Raw genomic sequence first — 21149 nt, 5'->3', positions numbered from 1 at the left:
CTTTTGAAGGGCAGTACTAAATGAAAAATATCATATTTAGGCAAAAAAAATGTACGCATCTTCATTCTGTTTGAAAGTTTACACCCCTGACTCTTAATGCATTACAAAAAACACAGCTGTGGATCATTGGGTAACAACATGGTATGAAGAATACTTTTGAAAAGCGTAATTTTTTATAAGCTATTATTTTCTCTTGTGGATTATATGTAAACATCTTTTACATGAATTATCCTATTCAGGTCAGTAATAATTATAAAAAAATAACATGCATTTTGTATGATTCCTCTTATTTTGTCAAAATAATTAACATTTTGCAGATTCTACAAGGTAAATGTTTGACCTCAACTGTATATATTTTTGTCTGAACAACATAAATGCATTGTTTTACATTGCATTCTTGAGTATATTTTGTAAATGCAAACAAGCAGCTACAATCTGTGTATCAATTATGTAAATATTCTCATATTTTCAATGTTTGACAAAGTGCTAATTGGGTGAAGCATAAAATGGTGGAATACATAAAATACTATATTATTATAAGTGCTCTGACATATCTATCTTTATTTATTGGAACACCACATAAGACGTTTCTACCTACCAAATATCACTAAAAAATGTTTATTCCGACTCAGAAAAACGCTTGTTTAGCTCAATAGAAAAGTAGCCAATCAAAAAAGCGCTTTATCTGCCAATCATCTTAAACGCGCGAATTTGTTGAGATCCGGTTGGCTGACGTGTTTGCGGGGGGCGGGGTTTTTCCCCATAGGATGAGTGGTTTTCAATGGCGTCTGGCGAAGTTTAAAAAAGGTGAGAAATCGTTTGTTGATCATTTATGCTCACATTTTACAACCGTATTGTGACACATTTTATCTTTTTAAGATGGTGTGAGGTGGTAAATGTGTAATTGTTTGTAAAATATTTACATTAAGCCGCTCAAACGTGTTTGTTTTGTTTGGGGGTCACGTGAGGTAGATGCTTCATTAAATAACATTAGAAATGTTGACCATTAGTGAGAGAATCAAAAATATATCGTCTTGTAAAATTATTCTTGGTGTACTGCTTATGTTTTCCTGATATATATATTTTTTTTCTTTTGTGTAGTGTACCGTTTAGTACTTGTAGGGGGCAGCAGTGAGTCAGTATTGATGATGGAAGAACATGTGCAGAATGATTTCTTCTCCATAAGGTGATCAGCCTTTATCCAGATGTGTTTTATTGTTACACTTGTCACAGATCATATTAAACCAGTATTTTTAGCAGAAACACACACTATTAGTAATTTGAAAGATCACAGGTGATTCATCAAACTAAACTCAGTGATCAATGATTAAATGATCTAGAAGCTTTAGCTTCTTTCATTCATATAAATTACGTTACAGTCTTGCATTTGATTTGATTTGATGAACTCACAAATGAATCTTTTAAATGTTAAAGAACAGTAAGTAAGCCAATGAAGTGTATTGAAAATAAAATGGCATTGCATTTAAATTGATGGTTTAAAACTAGTCACTTAAGTCACTCGGTGACTCAAAAATAGCAGTTTCCCCTAAACAATACAGTCCTCATTTTATTTTTTAGATCAGGAGTGGCGAACTCCGGTCCTGGAGAGCCGCAGCCCTGCAGAGTTCAGCTCCAACCCTAATTAAAACTCACCTACCTGTTGCTTTCTAGTAACCCTTCAGACCTTGATTAGCTTGTTCAGGTGTGTTTGATTAGGGTTGAAGCAAAACTATGCAGGGCTGCGGCTCTCCAGGACCGACGTTCGCCACCCCTGTTCTAGATTGTTACAAGGTTTTTTGTGGTCCTTTGAATGCCTGGAATGTGATTAAATCTAATCTAAGCAAAAGAGAAACCGTTGCTGTGTATCTCTGTAACAGTGTCAAAGCCCACTGAAGTTTGTTTTAGTTTTGAATTTGAAAAGCTAGATATTCATATGATGATGCCTCCATTGCATGACTGTTTCATTTGTGGTCTTAGGGAAATTAAAACAGCTGCAGGTCTTACTCTGGCTTACTCCTGTATGATAGATAACCAACGCCTGCTTGATTACCAGATAAAACTTAGGGGTAGACAGACATTGCTGTTATAAATGAATAGTTCACTTTTGCTATTTGTAGAAAGTTTCTTCTAAATTGTATTGAGAGATAGTAAAATGGAAAAATCAATCAAGAGTCATGCACCTGTTTTTAATTATGGGGGCATAAGTGACAGCCCTGTTACTTCTTTCTGTGATTGTGAGGCAGTGGTTTAGTTTAATCATATACTTCTTTGAATCATAACTCAAAGCATGCTACCTGAGTTTGCACTTACAATATAATTACACTACCAGTCAACAGATTTTTTCTTTTCTAAAGAAGTTTCTTCTGTTCACCAAGCCTGCATTTATTTGATCCAAAGTTAACAGTACAAAAACAGTACATTTTTAAAATATTTTTACCATTGAAAATAAGTATTTTCTATTTGAATATGAATATGATAAAAGCTGATTTTTTAGCATCATTACTCCAGTCCCATGATCCTTCAGAAATCTTTCTAATATTCTGACCCACATTTTTTTATTATTATTATTATTATTATTATTATTATTATTATTATAAGTTGAAAACAGCTGAGTATATTTTTTAAGTTTATTTGATGAATAGAAAGTTCAGAGGAACAGCATTTTTAAAAAATCTTTTGTAACATTTAAATGTTACAATGTCGTTTTCTTTCTTATATATATAAGATATATATAAGATATATAAACAGTACTGGTTTCAAGCTTATTAATGGTATAATGTATAATGTTACAGAAGCTTTTTACTTCTGATAAATGCTGATCTTTGGAAGTTTCTATTCATAAAAGAAAAAATAATAATAATAATAATAAATGTCAGAAAATCATCATATTAGAATGATTTCTGAAGGATCATGTGACACTGAAGACTGAAGTAATAATACTGAAAATGTAGCTTTAATCACAAGAATAAATTATATTTTAAAATATTAAAATAGACAGCTGTTATTTTAAATAGTAAAAATATTTTACAATATTGCTGCCTTTGCTGTATTTTGGATCAAATAAGTAGAGGCTTGGTAAGCAAAAGAGACTCATTTAAAAAAAAAAAAAATTAAAATCTTACTATCCAAAAACTTCATGTATTATTAAAATATATAATTAACATATCATTAAAGGCTAAAAATCTTAGGTGGTCTTGTGTTGACAAATTAATCTTTTGTAAATGTTTGGACACTCACAACCATGCTCATCACTGATTCTGTGCAAATCACTTAAATTGCAACAAATTTTGCCAAAATGTTATGAATTTGCTGCACTATTTTAAAAAATGTGTAATACAATTATCATTAAAAAAAAAAAAAATCTGCTCAAAATCTGAATGGCTTCTGGAGAAAATGATTACATATTTATTATTAATGTAGATCTGAAAATTGATAAACAGAACAATAAATGCAAATTCATATATATTACAACATGAATGAAAAGCAAGTAGTCCTAAAACACAAAGTAAACATTTTTTATTTAACGCATATAAGAAACCATCACATCATGAGGCTTACATTTGTTTTATTTTTTTTTTAATAAACTAAACTATGTTTGTACATGGGTAACCAAAAGTACACTGACCTGGGATATTGTTCTGGGCAATTAAAAGTGTATTGCAACAGATATCAGATGTCATAAATCTCTCTCCCTACAGGCTGTCTCATGACTGCATGTCCCAGGGTTGCTGTGGGAGAAGGGTGAGGTGGTTGTGTCGTAGTGTTCTCAGCTCCGTCAGCCGTCCCAGGAGCCTGGCGAAGCGTCGCGGATCCTGTGGCGTCCCCTGACTACTACAGCAGCAGCAAGCTCGGGACAAGAGCTCCAAAACAAACTCCTGTAAGTTCTCAACACAGCCCACCGCATGCAGAGACGGCCTGTCTGCTTCACAACAGGGGAAAAAAATGGAGGTCATTAGAAACAGTTCTATACACTCTTAAAAATAAAGGTTATTTGTTGGCATCAATGGTTCCCTGAAGAACCTTAAAGGGGTGGTTCACCTAAAAATAAAAATTCTGTCAATAGTTACTTGCCCTCATCTTGTTCAAAAAACAAGACCTTCATTCATCTTTAGAACATAAAATAAAGTTGTTGTTTTTTTTGATAAAATCCAAAAGCTTTCGGAACCTGCATAGACGGCAATGCAACTACCAAATTCAAGGCCCAGAAAGGTAATAAGGACATTAGGGCTGTCACGATTCCTTGATTCAGTTTGAGTACGTGATTTTAATAATCCTCGACTGCATTTTGTCCATGTTGAGTAACTGGCAAAATAATTATGATAAATAGAAATCATAATGATGTATAATGCTATTGTGAATTCACAAACTCTGTGATTCAGTTAAATAAATATATGCATTGCAGGTTTAATATATGTGCTTCAATTATTTACATGCATGTAGTTTATGTATGTACTTCTCAGAGTGGCTCCGTACACAGTAAATGCTGCTCCACACAAACAGTTATCATTTACATGTGTGGAGCGGCTCAAACTCCATCTCTGTATACTATAACGTTCATCTGGGAACGCAATGTTCGCCATTTAATCAGATTAGTAAGGTAATTCTTTTATAAACCTATGAAAAAAACGAAGAATACATAAGTATTTTTTCTGTTTATCGCAGTTTCAAAAATAAAAGCTCAAACCCTCACTCTGAGTTTACATGTTTTGATGTCCATATATTCAGAAATTACAGTGGCTGTAGCATTTTTGTCGCAAGGAAATGGCCAAATATTAGAGACTAAGTGAACCTTTGAATTAAATGTTGTTAAGTCATTATTAAACAAGGATTAGATTGCGCAGTAAAGTGTAAAAACAATCGTCAGGCCGTTGGCGCCTTCTGCAGGCATTCGATATTATACATAATGTACATTAGTTCTATTTATAACGCATTATGTATTTTAAAAGTTTTTAATCTATAAAAACATACGATTACTTGCTTTTGATACTTTATTTGAACCAATTATTATTGCCTCATTGCTATTGTATATTATATTAAGTCTTTTTAAAGGCTGTATTGTTAGCTTAGGTCTATTTTTATTATCTCACAAAAAATTATAATTATCCGATTACTCGATTAATCGTTAGAATAATCAACCAATTACTCGATTACCAAAAACATCATTAAAATACTCTGTACCCTTGTTGAATGTGTGTTGAAGACTGACACAGAAGAGAATAAATTGTTGAATAAAGTTGTTATTTTTGTTTTGTGTACAACAAGTATTCTCGTAGCTTCATAACATCACAATTATACCACTGATGTCACATGGACTATTTTAACAATGTCTTTACTGCCTTTCTGGGCCTTGAATGAGGTAGTTGCATTGCTGTCAGAAAGCTCTTAAATTTCATCAGAAATATCTTAGTTTGTGTTCCAAACATGAACAAAGGTCTTATGGGTTTGGAACGACATGTGGGTGAGTAATTAATGACAGAATTTTCATTTTTGGGTGAACTATCCCTTTAAACATCTATGGAATCTCTCAATTGCAAAAATGACTGTGAAGGTTTTTTTTTTTTTAGATTATTAAAATGTTCTTCACACTAAGAAAAAAAAGGGTTCTTTTAAGAACTATTCACTGAATAGTTATTTCCAGAGCCAGAAATGGTTCTTTTATGGCATTGTTACAAAGAAAAACCCTTTTGAAACATTTATTTTGAAGACTGTAAGCTAAACCTTTATGATGTAATTTGCTTTCTGACCTATAAATGAATGTTCTGAATATGGTGACATCATATAAAAAGCTCACATGGAAATGAGTGACAATTGCGTTAGTCATAATTTACAGACCTGAACATAACACTGCAGTCGCTGTTAGAAGTGCATATTCAGCCTCGGTTACAGCAATAGACACCATGCTGTGGAGGAAATTTACCACAGACCTCAAGAACTCATCATTCAACCCTTAACAAAGATAAAAATTACAATATTAGCAGACAAAAACTTTTAGACAATGTAATGATACATCCGTTGGATTAATCACTGCATGTAATGTGAGATTTTCCTGCTATGATTAACATTGTGCATTATAGATCACCTGAGTGTGTCAATGTCCTGTGGCTGTGCCCAGTCTTGGACTCAAAATGGTTTGAGTTATTCAAATTTGCTGGGTATAAAGCTGGTGATAGAAAACAAAGCAGTGAGTCATAATTATCTATAATGATCTATAATGTGTTGAGTTCTTCATTTGAAGTGACAGTACTATGTTAACAATGCTTTGAGCACAATTTATTTGTAGCACATGATTAAGCTAAAAACATCAATATTCATAAGATACCAATAACTATTCATAAGATGAGTGACTGTCTGACCAACTGAAATCTCAGTACAGCTATAAAGGATTAATATGTGACTTTTTGGGGAGGGGGTATTAGTACAGCACATCATATGTTTATATTACCCTCTGTTATTTCCTTAAAAAAAAAAAAAAAAAAAAGACATAACATCAAGCAGGTTATATGTGATTATTTGTGACCCATCAATCATTAGGATATAAGTAAAGATCATGTTCCATGAAGATATTTTGTAAATTTCCTAATTTTTTATTAGTAATATGAATTGCTAAGAACTTAATTTGGGCAACTTTAAAGGTGATTTTCTCAATATTTAGATAACAATTCCTAACAAACCATACATCAATGGAAAGCTTATTTATTCAGCTCAGTTTCAAAAAATCAAAAGCCTTATGGCTGGTTTTGTGGTCCAGGGTCACATGATAATGTATGTCATTACCATTGCTAACACTAGTGGGGTTTTCGGAGAACTGCTGAGCTAAGAGCAGGAACATGACTTCAACTGAAGAGCTGGACAGAAGAGTGTTCTGGTCAGAACTATCCAAAAGCTCGAACCCTAAACAACAGATGACAACAAATTAGTTGTAGTTAGAGGTGTGTGGTGTGATTTGAGAAAAGTTGCATGTAACTGACCAGGTACGCTCCTTAAAAATTGCAAAAGCTTTTCTGTCTGAGGAGGAGTCAGATCTACACTGCTTGTCAAACTTGACCAGAGAGGCACCTGGGGAAAGAAAAGAATGATATCTTATGATATATTATGGGCAGTATGTCTGTGCTCATTTTTAATGGAAAAAACATACCCGGCAGTGCGTGTTGTCTTGAATTATGTATCTACGATAAGCCTCGACAATTCTATTCAGAATGCATCTCTGCTCTCTGGAGAAGCCGGATACCTGCAAACAGTATTTTTGAAGACAAGAAACTTGTTCTGAATTTTTTTATATAACAGGTCTCACTAAAACTCAAGGTGCTTTCACACCTGGCACTTTGTTTCGATAGCTGGCGTGTTTCCCCCCTTAGCTTGGTTCATTTGGGCATATGTGAATACGGCAATCGCGTTGAATGCGCTGAATCGCCTGAACGAGGTGGTCTCGGCTCGATTGAAAGCGAACTCTGGAGCGGTTCGGTTGTAGTGAGAAGGCTATCTGATCCAACGGACCAACAAACCAAGTTATATCACATTGTATAATGGGTAATTACAGTTCCGTGAACAGCAGTAGCTTTGTTGTTTTGCCAATACGCTTAAACCCGTGAATGTCTGTGTGTGGGCACATCTTCGTCATTCAAAATCAAAGCATGCCTTTTCATTTTATAATGCCGTCTTATTGCTCTCATCGTAGTAGGTGTATTTTAAAAATATTTTCCGGACGAATCCTGGACTCCTGCTCAAAATAATAAATTAATATAACAACAGCTACAAAAAATGCAACAATAAGCCCACACAGCTGTTGTTGTTCCATGCTGACAGATGACAGCTGAGCGGAATCCCAGAAAATAAACCGTGGAACTTTGACCAATGAGAGGACCGTTTACTCACGCGTGACTTGTATTAACACATTTGGTCTGTTTAGAAACTTTGCTGTGTGAAAGCGAACCGCACCAAGAATAAAAAGCAACATTGTAATAATTTTAATCCCTGTTTCGGGACAAAGCAATCAATCCACAGGTGTGAAAGCACCCTCAAATATCATGCTTGGAAAGGCTAAATAATATGAGTTTTACACGTGTGGTGAATTTGCTGGTGGATGAGACGCTTCTGTTTTCAGAGTAGTCATCTTCAGTTCTTCCTGCTGACCCGTTGTGTCCTCTGTGCTTGGAGCCCTTTCTCAGTCTCTTCGACTGGCATTGCACCTCTGTAAGCAGACCTGACAAAAAGACATCTGCAATCAGTTGACGCTGACTGTTTTATGCTAACTAATCTAATTAGATTATAAGCGTTTTTGTCTGAAGTACATCTGATTGAATCACTTTCCCCAGAAATGACAAAACAAAGACTCATGAAGATTCAAATCAGTCTAGAAGTTTTTACGTCAATCTCACACTCTGCCAGCATCCCGACGGCTCTGCACTTGCGCAGTCTGCAGTCCTGACACTTTCTCCGCATGTACATGTCCATCTCGCAGCTTCCGCCACTCTTGCAGCGGTACACAGCCTTTTTAGTCACACTGCGCCTGAAGAAACCTAAATCAGGAGAGTTGCATTACTGTTTAAAAAGTTTGGAGTCAGTAAGTGTTTCTTGATGGTTTTAAAAAAAATCTTTTCTGCTCAACAAAGTTGCATTCATTTAACCAAAAATACAGTAAAAAGTAATAATGTGAAACATTACAATTTAAAATAACTGTTATATTTTAAAATGTAATTTATTACTGATGGCAAAACTAAATTTTCAGCATCATTAGTCCAGTCTTCTGATACATGATGTAACAAAAAATCATAATATGCTAATGTGATGCTCAAGAAATATTTATGATCAATGTTGAAAATAGCTGTGTTGCTTAATATTTATGTGGAAACTGAACTTTTTCCAGGATTTTTTTAATTATTATTAATAGAAAGTTGAAAATGGCATTCATTTGAAATACAAATCTATTGTAACATTATAAATGCGTTTACTGTCACTAGTGATCAATTTAATATAAAATCTTAACTTTTATCTCAAAATTCAGACTTTTTTTGTTCTCAGATTTGCATGATATAAAGTCAGAATTGCAAGATAAAAACGTGTAATTCTGACTTTTTCTCGCAATTGCGAGTTTGTATCTTGCAACAGACTTTTTTTATTGAAATTTTGACTTTTTTTTTTTTTTTAAAAGACTTGAGATATAAGCTTACAATTCTGCCTTTTTTTCTCAGAATTGTCTGATATAAACTCAAGATTAAAAACGTGCAATCCTGACCTTTTTTCTCGCAATTAATTTTTTTTATGCAATTCTAACTTTTTTTTCAGAATTGCAAGTTATATAGTCCAATTTTAAAAAGAAAAAAGACTGATATGTTCTCAGAATTGCGAGTTTATATCTCACAATTCTGACTTAACTCGCAATTGTATGCTATGAAGTCAGAATTACGAGACATAAAAACTGATGTTCTGAAGGATGAAAGTCACAATTGCAATATATAAATGTGCAAATCTGACGGTGCAATTCTTGTCTCGCAATTCTGACTTTATAACTCGCAGTTGCAAGATTATATCATGCAATTCTGGGGGAAAAAGTCAGAAATGCAAGATAAAATGTTGCAATTACCTTTTTTATTATTTATTCAGTGATGGAAGCCTGACTGACCACAAACATTTAAATGGTAGTGTATATTCCTAAAATGTTGTCCTTCATACAGGCAACAGACCAAATATTTTAAGGAGTTGGGGATATATCCAAGCAATTAGCAACAGCAAATAGCAAATACCAAATCATAGTGTGATTATACTGTAATCCAAGTGCATCTTGGATTAATGTTGCCAGATATAAAATTCTGACTTTTTTTTTCACAGAATTGCATGATACAAACACACAATTGCATAAAATAATGTCAGAATTGCAAGATAAAAAGGTGCAATTCTGACTTTAAAAAAAAAAAAAAAAAAGTTTAATTTTAAGTTTATATCTCGCAATTCTGAGAAAAGAAAAGTCTATTTTTTTTTTCTTTCAAAGAAACAAAAACAAACTTACTGACCCCAAACAATTAAATGGTAGTGTATATTCTTAAAATGTAGTCTTTCTCATTCAAAGAAACTGACCTAAAATTGTTGGGGATATATATACAAGCAACTACCAAGTACCAAATCATAGTTCATTGCTATTGGCTATTTTAAAAAAGAGACAAGCTCTTTGATATGTCCCACCTCACTTCCTGTTTCCAATGGAAATAGGGCAGCACTGGAAAGAAACTGTGCTTGTCTCTCCATTACATGGAGTCTTATAAGTGCTGATTTTGGAAGTTAGTAAATACTGTAAATTCAACATGGATCATCGTACCTTTACATCCCTCACAGGTGAGGGCATTGTAGTGATATCCCGAGGCTTTATCTCCACACACCACACACAGCTCATCCTGGCCTTTCACTCGAGCTCCATGGCCCATCCTGGGCCTTTTCAACACTGGAAGTCCGACAATGCTGCCTCTTGTTGGGCTTTGGACCTCCATGTCTGGCTCACAGGTGAACTCAGAGCACTGATGGCTGTAGGGGTATGGCGGGTTGCACGCTTGAGCATTTGGCGCTCCGTACATTGAAAACTGCACATTGACATTGCTAAACGGCTGCTGGCCATAGAGAGGACTTTGTAGATCTGGTTCCTGGTAAGAGCAGCTCAGTGGATCCACAAGAACATCTGCAGCAAGCATTGAAGGACATCTTGATGAATGAAACGATTCACAAGAAATATGTTCCTTTCTCACATGATTCTCAAATTACCTAACAACTTTTATGAGGCCTGTGGGACATAATAAAAAAAATCCCAGAGCAAGACCTTTTGAATCTTTTCTGTCTCTGGAAACAGGATGCAGCTGAAGAGGTTACAGTTTTGTTTATGGTTGTTATTTGCTTTGTAGCTTATGGGTTTTTTATAACCATACAGAACGGAGCCTTCCTGATGTTTTTTCTGTCGGAGGGAAGGTTGTGAAGATGGATTTTAGATTTCCTCCACAGAGGGAACATATGTCACAACTGGCAGCTATTTTGAAGCACATCTGCACAAGTAAGAAGTTTTGATGGACACTTTACAACTAGTAGTGACAACGAGCAAGTGAATATAATATTTCACATGAGAAAAACCTATATTTGAGTAAAACTCACTTCATCCAACCAGTTCCAGCAAATCCATCTCTGTTTTTCCATGTCATCCATAAATATCCTTCTGCAGTGTGGTGGTCTCTTTACTGGCCTTCAATCCTGTCTTTTTCACAGATGTTTTATGTCCCGTTACAGCTAGAGCATAACTTTCCGGTGCTAGTATCTGTTTGTAAACCACTGAAGTTTTTTATAAACATTCGTGTTGGTGAGAAGCTGCTAATATACTATCATTGACTGGCCTTCCAGACGCCACAGTGTGTTAAACGATAAAACGAAACTGAGACTTTGACAAAGCACTATTCAGACGGCAATTGTTACTCGAGGCGACATCTGGGAAATAATATTTGGACATCCAGATATTCATGTATTAAATTGGGGGGTAAAGGAGACAAACCACTGTGAATAACGGATGGTCACATGACCATATTTCAACATGGCGTCAGCAATGACATCCAGTTAAATGTAAGTTTATTAAATTAATTTACTTATTTATTATTTTTTTTAATTGCAGTTATAGTACCCAAAATGTTATTATACTATATTAAATATGATTACAATATAGTAATTAAATAATATTTTTAATTAGTTTTTATTTTTATATTGTCAGCTTTCATTTTAGTTTAAGTTCTAGTAGTTTTTTTTTTTTTAGTAAATAAAAATAAAAATGTTTAGGATCTTAAGGAAATTAAAAGTAATTAAATTAAAAGAAGTAAATTATGAAATTTTGAGTGAACTTATAATTCTATAACAAATTGATTTACTTATGTGACCCTGGACCACAATACCAGTCATAAGGGTCAGTTTTTGTTTTTGTTTTTTAATTGAAAGTTTGTTTTTTAAAAGCTTTCGATTGATATATGGTTTGTTAGGATATAAATAGAATATTTGGCCGAGATACAACTATTTGAAAATCTAGCATCTGAAGGTGCAAAAAAATCTAAATACTGAGAAAATCACCTTTAAAGTTGTCCAAATTAAGTTCTTAGCAATCAAAAAATCAAAAATTAAGTTTTCATGTATTTACGGTAGGAAATTTACAAAATAACTTAATGGAACATGATCTTAACTTAATATCCTAATGATTTTTGTCATTAAAAAATGTACATGCAGTGTATTTTTGGCTATTGCTACAAATATACCCATGCTGCTTAAGGTTTTGTGGTCCAGGGTCACATATAGTAAAGTGTTTTCTTACCATAGTACTGTGGCGGCTCTGTGATGTCAAATGTGTCTGATGCAGAGAGGTAGCCACCGACTGACATGCTCATCTCAGGATCTGTCCCTTCTCTCATCTGATCAGTTGGATTCTCGTTCTTCACAGAGAATGTCTGGATCTATAAAACAGCACAAAAACTTTTATTCACCCTATTTGAGGATCATAATCCAATGCCTTCAAACATTCCTTCAGCAAGCCCCTCGACCACTGAGAAAGGCGAGCTATTTTAGGCATCGCTGTCACGAAAAGGTTATGACAGAACGCAGCGAAGGCAGTGGAGATCTCTGTCTGTGCTCCTCTGGGGCTCTGAAAGGATCTGAAGAGCATCGACTGTGAGAATAAGACGAGAGATGAGGCCCGTGTGTCTGAACAGCTGCTCTGGCATGAGTTTCACAGAAAAGGCCTCACAAAGAGCAGTCTGTCCCAAACGCCCTCAACAGGTTTGGCCTGTAGCTGACTCCCAGCATTCAACAGCAGCTGTGTGAACGTACCTAAACTCGCACTTTTGTCCAGTAACTCTAAAGAGGACCTGCAATACACTTTAAAGAGAGTGATTACCTTATTGGATCCAGAATAGATGCATATCAGCCAATTTGGTTGTTTACTAAATGACGTCTACAGGGAGCAATTTTGTGGCTCAAGAACTGGTGGAAAGAATCAAGTTGACACAGAGAAACAGCTTCCAAAACAACTTGAAAATTTTTAATAATATTTTTTATACATAATTAAGAAATTATAGAAGAATTATATAAGAAATATTATAAAGAATATAATAAAAATTATAAACCTATCCTCTTGTCAATCCCTACACTGTAGGGGGAAAAAATCTGTAGAAAAATAAAAAAATCTGTCAGGGCATTATATGTTAAAGGGATAGTTCACCCAAAATCAAAATTTAGTCATTAATTACTCACCTTCATGTCATTTCAAAACCATAAGACCGTTCATCTTCAGAACACAAATGTGACCCTGGACCACAAAACCAGTCTTAAGTCGCTATATTTGTAGCAATAGCCAAAAATACATTTTATGGGTCAAAATTATATTTTTTTTAAATAATAAAACTAAATAAATAAAAAAATAAATAAAAAAAATTAATTTAACAACATCAGTTCTAACATACAACCAGAGGTTGCGCTACATTTTTCTGTCATTCTGACGGACAGGGTCGTAAAAATTCCATCATAATCTATTTTACCTGTCATTTTAATTTTCATATTTTCATTAGAATAACACATTTAATTGCTTTTATTTTTGTTCACATTTTCGTTTTTAATCATGAAAATACAGTACGATAGTGCAGTGTTTACAAACAATAACAAAATACGCTAGGGCTAGGTGAAAAAAAAAAAAAAAACGATTTCTCTATTTTAATAGATTCTCATTTTAATGAAACAATATTGATTCTTAAATAACAATCGATATCTTGGTCTATGCTTTTTTTAGCTAATAAATGAGCAGTAGTGCGTCCTCCTTCCAATAAATAGCTTTGTGTTACTTTTAATATGAAACAAAGTCTCAGATTTCAAATTCTGTCCATTTCCTTAGAAAATTCAAGCAATAAATACCGTTTTGGCACTCTTTAATGTGGTGTGATAGATCATTGTAGCTTCTGGGTACTCGCTTGTGCATAATCAAACGCATAGGAAAACATTTGTGATAATTTCGTTTTTGTTCTGTATCCTGTGCTCTGCTGCCAGACTGAAGCGCGTTTGCCACCAACTGGACGGGTGGGAATTACAGCTACAATTTTACAATAGATCACCCTCAGTATAATTTGTCAAAATGACAGACTGCCTTCAGATTTTTCTGTCACTGAAAAGAAAGAAAGTGTTATTTCAACAAAAAAACATCAAATTTAAAAAAAAAAAAAAAATGTAACCCAGGGAATTCTGGGAATGTTTACGGTTATTCACTGTAAATTTTACCATTAACCATTTAACAGGTTTTTACTGTAGCATTTTTACTATTAAATTCACAGTCATTTTTTACAGTGTAGTCCATGTGTCATGAGTGGTTCAACCTTAATACGAGAATATTTTTTGTGTCCAAAGTAAACAAAACCGTGTGTGTCGGAAAATGAAACGCTCATTGCCATAACTGAATGACAGCCCTGATGCTTGTTAATACATAGAAAAGATGGCATTGATTTTACCATAACAATTCGAGCGGGAGTTTGACGATGAAACGGCTGAAGTGGCTGTCGTTAGCTCGGTCTACCGTGGAAAGTGCTGGCAATGTGCTTGAGCAAGCAAACCGGGCACACCTCTATGTTGTAAACTTCAACATTGTTTAATGCCGCTTTGTGTGCCATCCTTTATCATTACTCCAACTAATGAGACAGACAGACAGTCAAGCTGCATCAATCACAAATTTTTCAGCTACAGTGGGTCCAGAGCTGAACAACAGAACTACAGAAGCGTGATTTAGCCGGTTAGCAAGACATGTGCAGGGTTGTTACACAACATAACATACACAACTATGTATTTTGAACGATCGCTAGAAAATACAATCTTTGTAAATTCATCTTTTGGAAGTGAATATAAAACAAATTTACTCACAGCGTAGGATACAGCGTCTTATGTATAATGTACGTGTAAATTTCCATGTGATGTAAACCACATGGAAATTTTACTGTTTGTGGGAAGGCAAGTTGTTCGCGACGTGGGCGGATATTATGCAAATGTGTTACTTTGTGACGTATAGCCATAACAGGAACGACCTGTTCAGGCGATTGCGAGCTGACTTTTTCTTTTTTCTTTTTCTTTTTATTTATTTATTTATTTATTTTTAATAGACAATAACTTTATGTATCGTGCGCTGTCGGCTTCACAACTTTGCAGATAGTTTTATGTTCACATACAACTACATGACACACTGCATGAAAGGTCATATTTGAAAAGGCATAATAGGATCACTTTAACAATGTCCTTACTACCTTTCTGGGCCTTGAACGTGTCCGTTACGTTGCTGTCTATGCAATATCAGAAAGCTTTCTGAATTCATCAAAAATATCTTAATTTGTGTTCAGAACATAAGTGAAGGTCTTACGTGTGTGGAACGACATAACAGTGAGTAATTAATGACAGAATTTTCATTTTTGGGTGAACTATTGCTTTAAGTTTACAGATGTTTTTTTTCTTTAACCCTATAACTACACACAGCGCATTGTATTGTATCTGAACATGCTCGTGCTGCAAACAAATGTCAGCATTGTTGTGAACAATGAGGTATTGCAAACAAATTCCAGAGCACCAATATGTTCTAGCAGTGGCGTAAGACCAAACTTTATCTTTTACTTCTCCATGTGAATATAAACAATAAGCCCTCTAACATAAATGAAACTGAAAATGTGCTGATTTTGCTCAACTAGTCAGTTCACACCGCAAACCATATTACATATCCTCTTTGCCAAGTAGGATGTTTGATTGGATTATTGTTCCAGGACTAATTACATTTTTAGGGGTTACATTGGGCCATATTTTTGCAGACTTTTCTTAAAGTGTAACCCCTAAAAATCGTTGCTTTCTTAGTATGAACACATCCTACTCAGTAAAATCACTCAGAATATAATGAATTCTTCAAGAACTACATGATCTAAAGAGGTATGCAATAGACCAATTTGGTGTTTACAAACAGTGATGACAGCCTATCAGGTGGCTGACAATGACAGTTTTCAAGTGGCAGTCTATGGAAACCATGGAATAAAAGAATAAAAAGGTAAATTTGAGTTTACATTTTAGAATTCTGACTTTATTCTCGCAATTCTAAGATTATATCTCACATTTCTGTTAAGAAAAATCAACTTTTTCTCTTTAACATTCCCTCTTTTGAGTTTATCTCCCACACTTCTGACTTTTTCCCCCCTCAGAATGGACAAACATGCTGTTGAGTTAAAAAAAAACAAGATATAAACTTGCATTTGTGATTACAAAAAAAAAAAAGTTACAGGTTTAAATAGTATTTCATATTGTAACTGTAGGGCTAATGTTATATGTCCCCTATGAACTGCATATGTGAATATTATTTAGACCTATTGTTTAAATCAAATTTTAAAAAGTAGAGTAATCACAGTAGGTTTCATTCTAAACGTCTGCGTTTCGCTTCAAATGGCGTCTTTGGCGTCAGTATTCTAAAAAAATTATTTGCATTCCGATTCTGACATCCAAAGGCACAACAATACATTTCATCTCTTATTATGTGGATTTTTCCCGTTTCACTCCACTTGTTACCAGTGTTTTCCAGCATTGCTAAGAACTTAACAAACATTAATATTTATTCTGCTTTCAGATCTGCTATTCTGCTTTTTTTTAAATCTCAGTTTTAAAAAATTGACCCTTATGACTGGTTTTGTGGTCCAGGGTCACATATTTGCTTGCAACATGAGCATGTTGTGATACAATACTAAGCATTTGTTAAAATGCAAAATGGGTTTTTATGAAGTAATATTCAGCACAGTTTGTATTTACATGCTGTGATACACTGCAAATATTTTATTTCGTATATACTATTTAAAGGAAAGGTTTTTAAAATGTTTTTGGAGGAATCTGTTATGCTCACCAAAGCTGCATTTAATCTTTAAAAAGTAGTATTGTGAAATATTACAATTTAAAATAACCATTTTCTCTTGGAAAATGATGGAAAATGTAATTTATTCTTGTTGTGGCAAAGCTGAATTTTCAGAAATCATTATAGCTGCTTTGCTCCTCAAGAAACATTTCAGGATTTTTTGATGAATAGAAAGTTCAGTAGATAGAACAGCATTTATTTGTAATGAAAACATTTTGTAACAATGTTAAAGATTTTACTGTCACTTTTGATCAATTGAATGTGTCCTTGCTAAATAACTATTCATTTCTTTCTAAAGAAAATCATACTGACTTCAAACCTTTGAACAGTCTATTTCTTTTTTTCAGAAGCACTTTTTCCATGATTAATGCTTTGAGCAATCATTGAAAGTTCAACATCACCTGCATGACTCACGTTTTCTTAGAAATCCAGTACTGCTCAATACTAGAGTTACCAGCTTCTCACACTAAATTCTTTTTAATGTGGATGCCAAATAAATAAATTGGTTGATTTTTCTGATTGGGAACAATTCAGTGTTTTTTAAATCTGCACTTTAGATCGTCTGAACTATAATTCCTCCTGTTCTCATACAGCTTAACTTTGTGCTCTGTGTGGCAATGTGGGTCACTCTCTGTTTCCCAAGAGGAATGACAGAGTGACATCAGGCTCATCTCTGGAGCTTTAGGGAGTGTTTATACACGCTGTGTTTGCCACAGCTCTGTTTGTCATGCAGTTAATCTTTGACATTGAAAAGATTGAAGACTGCAAGAATCTAACCTTCCCACCCGCTATACTTTAGACCCCATGAAGGGGCAGGCTTTCCTGAAAACTCCTCAGATTTTGACATGGACGCTCACACGTGCCCTCTTGTATCCTGCTTGTTGCGCTGACATAGAACATCTTCGGTGGCGTTATTGTGGTAGCATCTCAAAGAGGCTGACCTTGGTTTCACAGTGTCGAAATGTAGATATCATTAGTGCCTCTGAGTCCCAAGGGAGGGAAATTTTTGCTATTACTCCCATGCCATCCATCACAATGACTGTGGGTTCTTAAAAAAATTGCACGATTAACAAAACGACCTTCTTTGAACTACATGGATAGTTCATTCCACATGGGGTTAAAGGGAGCAAAGCTCCAATGGGTTTGAACACTCATTAATTTTTCACACAGTTTTCACAAGAACATAAATAGCAACTATATAAATAAACGTGCCTTCAGCATATCATAACAGTTGTTCATTCTTAAAAATAAAGGTTCCAAAAAGTAGCTTTCTCAGCAGTGCCTCAGAAGAACCATTTTAGTGAACATTTCTGAAAAGAGCATTTTTCTTCTTTAAAGAACCTCTTGTAGAAAAAAAGGTTTTCATGGATGTAGATGCCAATGCCAATGAAGAACATTTCTTTTTAAAAGTATTGGATGAAATTTTTGCGTAAGAAGTCCTTAAAGGGATAGTTCACCCAAAAATAAAAACTGACTTTAATCGCTCACCCTTATGTCTTTCCAAAGAACATTAAGACTTACATGGAAGAGAAGAAACTGTTGCATAGGCATTGTTTGTGCACAAAAACTATTCTTATAGCTTAAGTAAATTACGGTTGAACCACTGATGTCACATGGACTATTTTATCGATTTCCTTACTACCTTTCTGGGCCTTGAACATGTCAGTTGTATTGCTGTCTATACAGGATCAGAAAGCTCAAGGATTTTATCAAAAATGTCTTAATTTGTGTTTTGGAGATGAACGAAGGTCCTACCTGTTTTAGAATGACATGAGTAATTAATTTTTGGGTGGACTATCCCTTTAAGGGAGTACAGTTTGCTAAGATGGTGAAACATCATGTTAAACATCTAGAAATGTCCAGACAGCACTGTATCTGCTACTTTCATTTGTCCATCTGTTATCTTATTTGATGTTAGCTAGCTGCTTTTAGCCAGGCCGTGTTTACAGTTTTAAGCAGGAAACAGGATTTTTAGACATTTGGGGGGGTGTTGGACTAAAGTCCAGAGGTGCTTGTAATGTTTTGAATGTTGATGATTATCAACAGTGGCTCATCAGGACAGACTGATGCCAGGCTGGTTAACTCAGTGATAATGAAAATGTAAGGTATCCACATAGATAACACAGATGAAGCAGTCTAGTCTATTAAAAACAAAGTGCGTATTGATTAAATGGCAACTTATCATTGATTTCTGCCTGTGATGTTGACTTCCGTGTAGCAGCTCACAGACAGAATAAACATGCAACTGAATGTCCAAATGGCTGCTCAACAAACGCCAACATTTCAAACATTCTTTGTTAGATTTGGAATGTTGGGAAACAGAATTGTCATCTTCACACTGACTGACCAACCGCTGACAAAGCCAAGAATGAAAATTTTATATATATATATATATATATATATATATATACACATTTATTTATTTATTTATTTTTTCCCCAAATTCTGTTTTATTTGATTGTTGTTGTTTTTTTTTTGTTTTTTTTTGGTTTTGTTTTTTTTATTCTTCTGAAACCTTTTTTTTTTTTTTTTTTTTTTTTTTTCTTGACTCAAAAAGCATGTCAAAATCAAAAAGCATGTCTAAATAATTGAAAGTTGAAACATATATTAACAATTTAACAGCAATTTATTAAAAGTTTAACAAAAATTACATTTTTAGGGCCCTATGAAATACGTTTTATTTTTCCCCAAAATCTGTTTTATTTTTTCTGAAATCCGTTTTCTTTTTTTTTGTTTTGTTTTCTTTTTTTTTCTTGACTCTGGTTTAATGGTTAAATTCAATTTTATAAGTCAAAAACCATGCCTAAATAATTAAAAGTTGAGACTTACACTATTTAACAGCAATTTATTAAAAGTTTAACAAAAATAATTTTTTCGAGCTCTATAAAATACTTTTTTTTTTTTTTTTTTTTTTTTTTTTTTTTTTAATTCAGTCTTATTTTAACCAGATTCTCTGGATTCTATTTAAATTGTTTAATAAAATTTTAATAATCAAAAGAATCTTTAATTAATTGATCTTATTAGAAAAATAACTTGAATTATCATTTTATTTATTTCCTTTTTTCTTTTATTATTACTATTATTATTATAATAAGAAAAATCGTATTATTAGTAGTGCTGTTATTACATTAATACACAAGTCATACATTTGTCAGTTTCTTTAAGTTAAACCAACATTTATTTTGACTGGTTGCTGTGAAGACTTCTAAGTTTCTGTTTGTATATGATGGTTACGATATTTTTTCTTTTACTGACCTACTTTTTATTTAATAATCCAAATTTTGTAAAATTCCATGACATTACGCATTATACAGTACATTTCATTTTTATGACTGGATTAAGAAATTAATAGTTTTATTCAGCAGGAATTTTTTGCACAAAATCAATTAAAGGTGACAGTAAAGACATATTAATGTTGCAAACAGATTTCAAATTTCATAGATGTTAGTGTCTGTTTTCAACGCAGTAATAGTAAATGTTTCTTGAGCAGCCATCCAGCATATTAGAATGATTTCTAAAGGATCATGTGATGTTAAAGACTGGAGTAATGATGCTGAAACTTCAGCTTTGTATCCCAGGAATAAATTACAGTTTAAAATATATTATAATAGGAAACAGTTATTTTAAATTGCAATAATATTTCACACGTTTACTGTGTACTGTATTTTTGATCAAATAAATGCAGCATTGGTTAGCATAAGTACTTCTTTCAAAATCTTACCAACCCCATATAGATATACATATTTTTCACATTTCAAAAAATGTATATAAAGTCATCAACAATATGAAATAACCAAACAGTAAAATAAGTGTGTGACTATAACTCACTTAACAAATTAAAATTTCTTTTTTATCTAAGGAACCAACTTCATGAAGTGCATCCTGGGATGCTTTTTAAACAAAGATGACTTCATGCATGCTAGACACTTACTGGCTGCTACAATCAATTCCAAATCATCGATTACAAAAAGTACAACTTTCAAAATTCGTATAAAGAGATTAAATAATTGTGACTTGATATTTTAAGAATTTACTGAAACGCTTGACCGGTAGCGCTGACAGTTTCTACAGAAATTTTGTGTACTCACCAGCGCCGATGTTGCGTGTGCTGGATCTCAGCTTGATGTGACTCTTGCATTTGTGATGTTGACAGCAGTTCAGCCCCTGACGTCCAACACTTGCCAAACACACACTGGAACACACATGCGCAAAACAAACAGCGCTTCCCTCCAACACAAAC

General features: G+C 33.8%; 1 protein-coding gene across 10 annotated transcripts; it reads right to left on the bottom strand.

The window, feature by feature from the left end:
* Positions 1–3501: 3501 nt before the first annotated feature.
* Positions 3502–21149, bottom strand: nr1h5 (nuclear receptor subfamily 1, group H, member 5). 10 transcript variants are annotated; one of them, XM_051117501.1, is made up of 14 exons: positions 20998–21029; positions 13255–13309; positions 13128–13167; positions 12899–12984; positions 12320–12458; positions 10310–10663; positions 8376–8516; positions 8058–8200; positions 7136–7228; positions 6969–7056; positions 6775–6891; positions 6080–6160; positions 5833–5946; positions 3502–3919 (listed from the first exon to the last, which is right to left on the bottom strand). In XM_051117501.1, exons 5-14 carry the CDS (start codon positions 12414–12416, stop codon positions 3705–3707), a joined length of 1443 nt encoding a protein of 480 aa, XP_050973458.1. In that variant the 5' UTR covers positions 12417–12458; positions 12899–12984; positions 13128–13167; positions 13255–13309; positions 20998–21029; the 3' UTR covers positions 3502–3704. The 10 variants fall into 10 exon arrangements, with proteins under 10 accessions (XP_050973458.1, XP_050973456.1, XP_050973455.1 ...); XM_051117499.1 differs by having other exon boundaries at positions 12320–12984; XM_051117498.1 differs by lacking the exons at positions 12899–12984; positions 13128–13167; positions 13255–13309 and having other exon boundaries at positions 20998–21149.

Source organism: Labeo rohita, chromosome 8 (genome assembly GCF_022985175.1).
Source record: "Labeo rohita strain BAU-BD-2019 chromosome 8, IGBB_LRoh.1.0, whole genome shotgun sequence".
Classification (NCBI taxonomy): Eukaryota; Metazoa; Chordata; class Actinopteri; order Cypriniformes; family Cyprinidae; genus Labeo; species Labeo rohita.
This window is presented reverse-complemented; position numbering and strand designations above follow the sequence as displayed.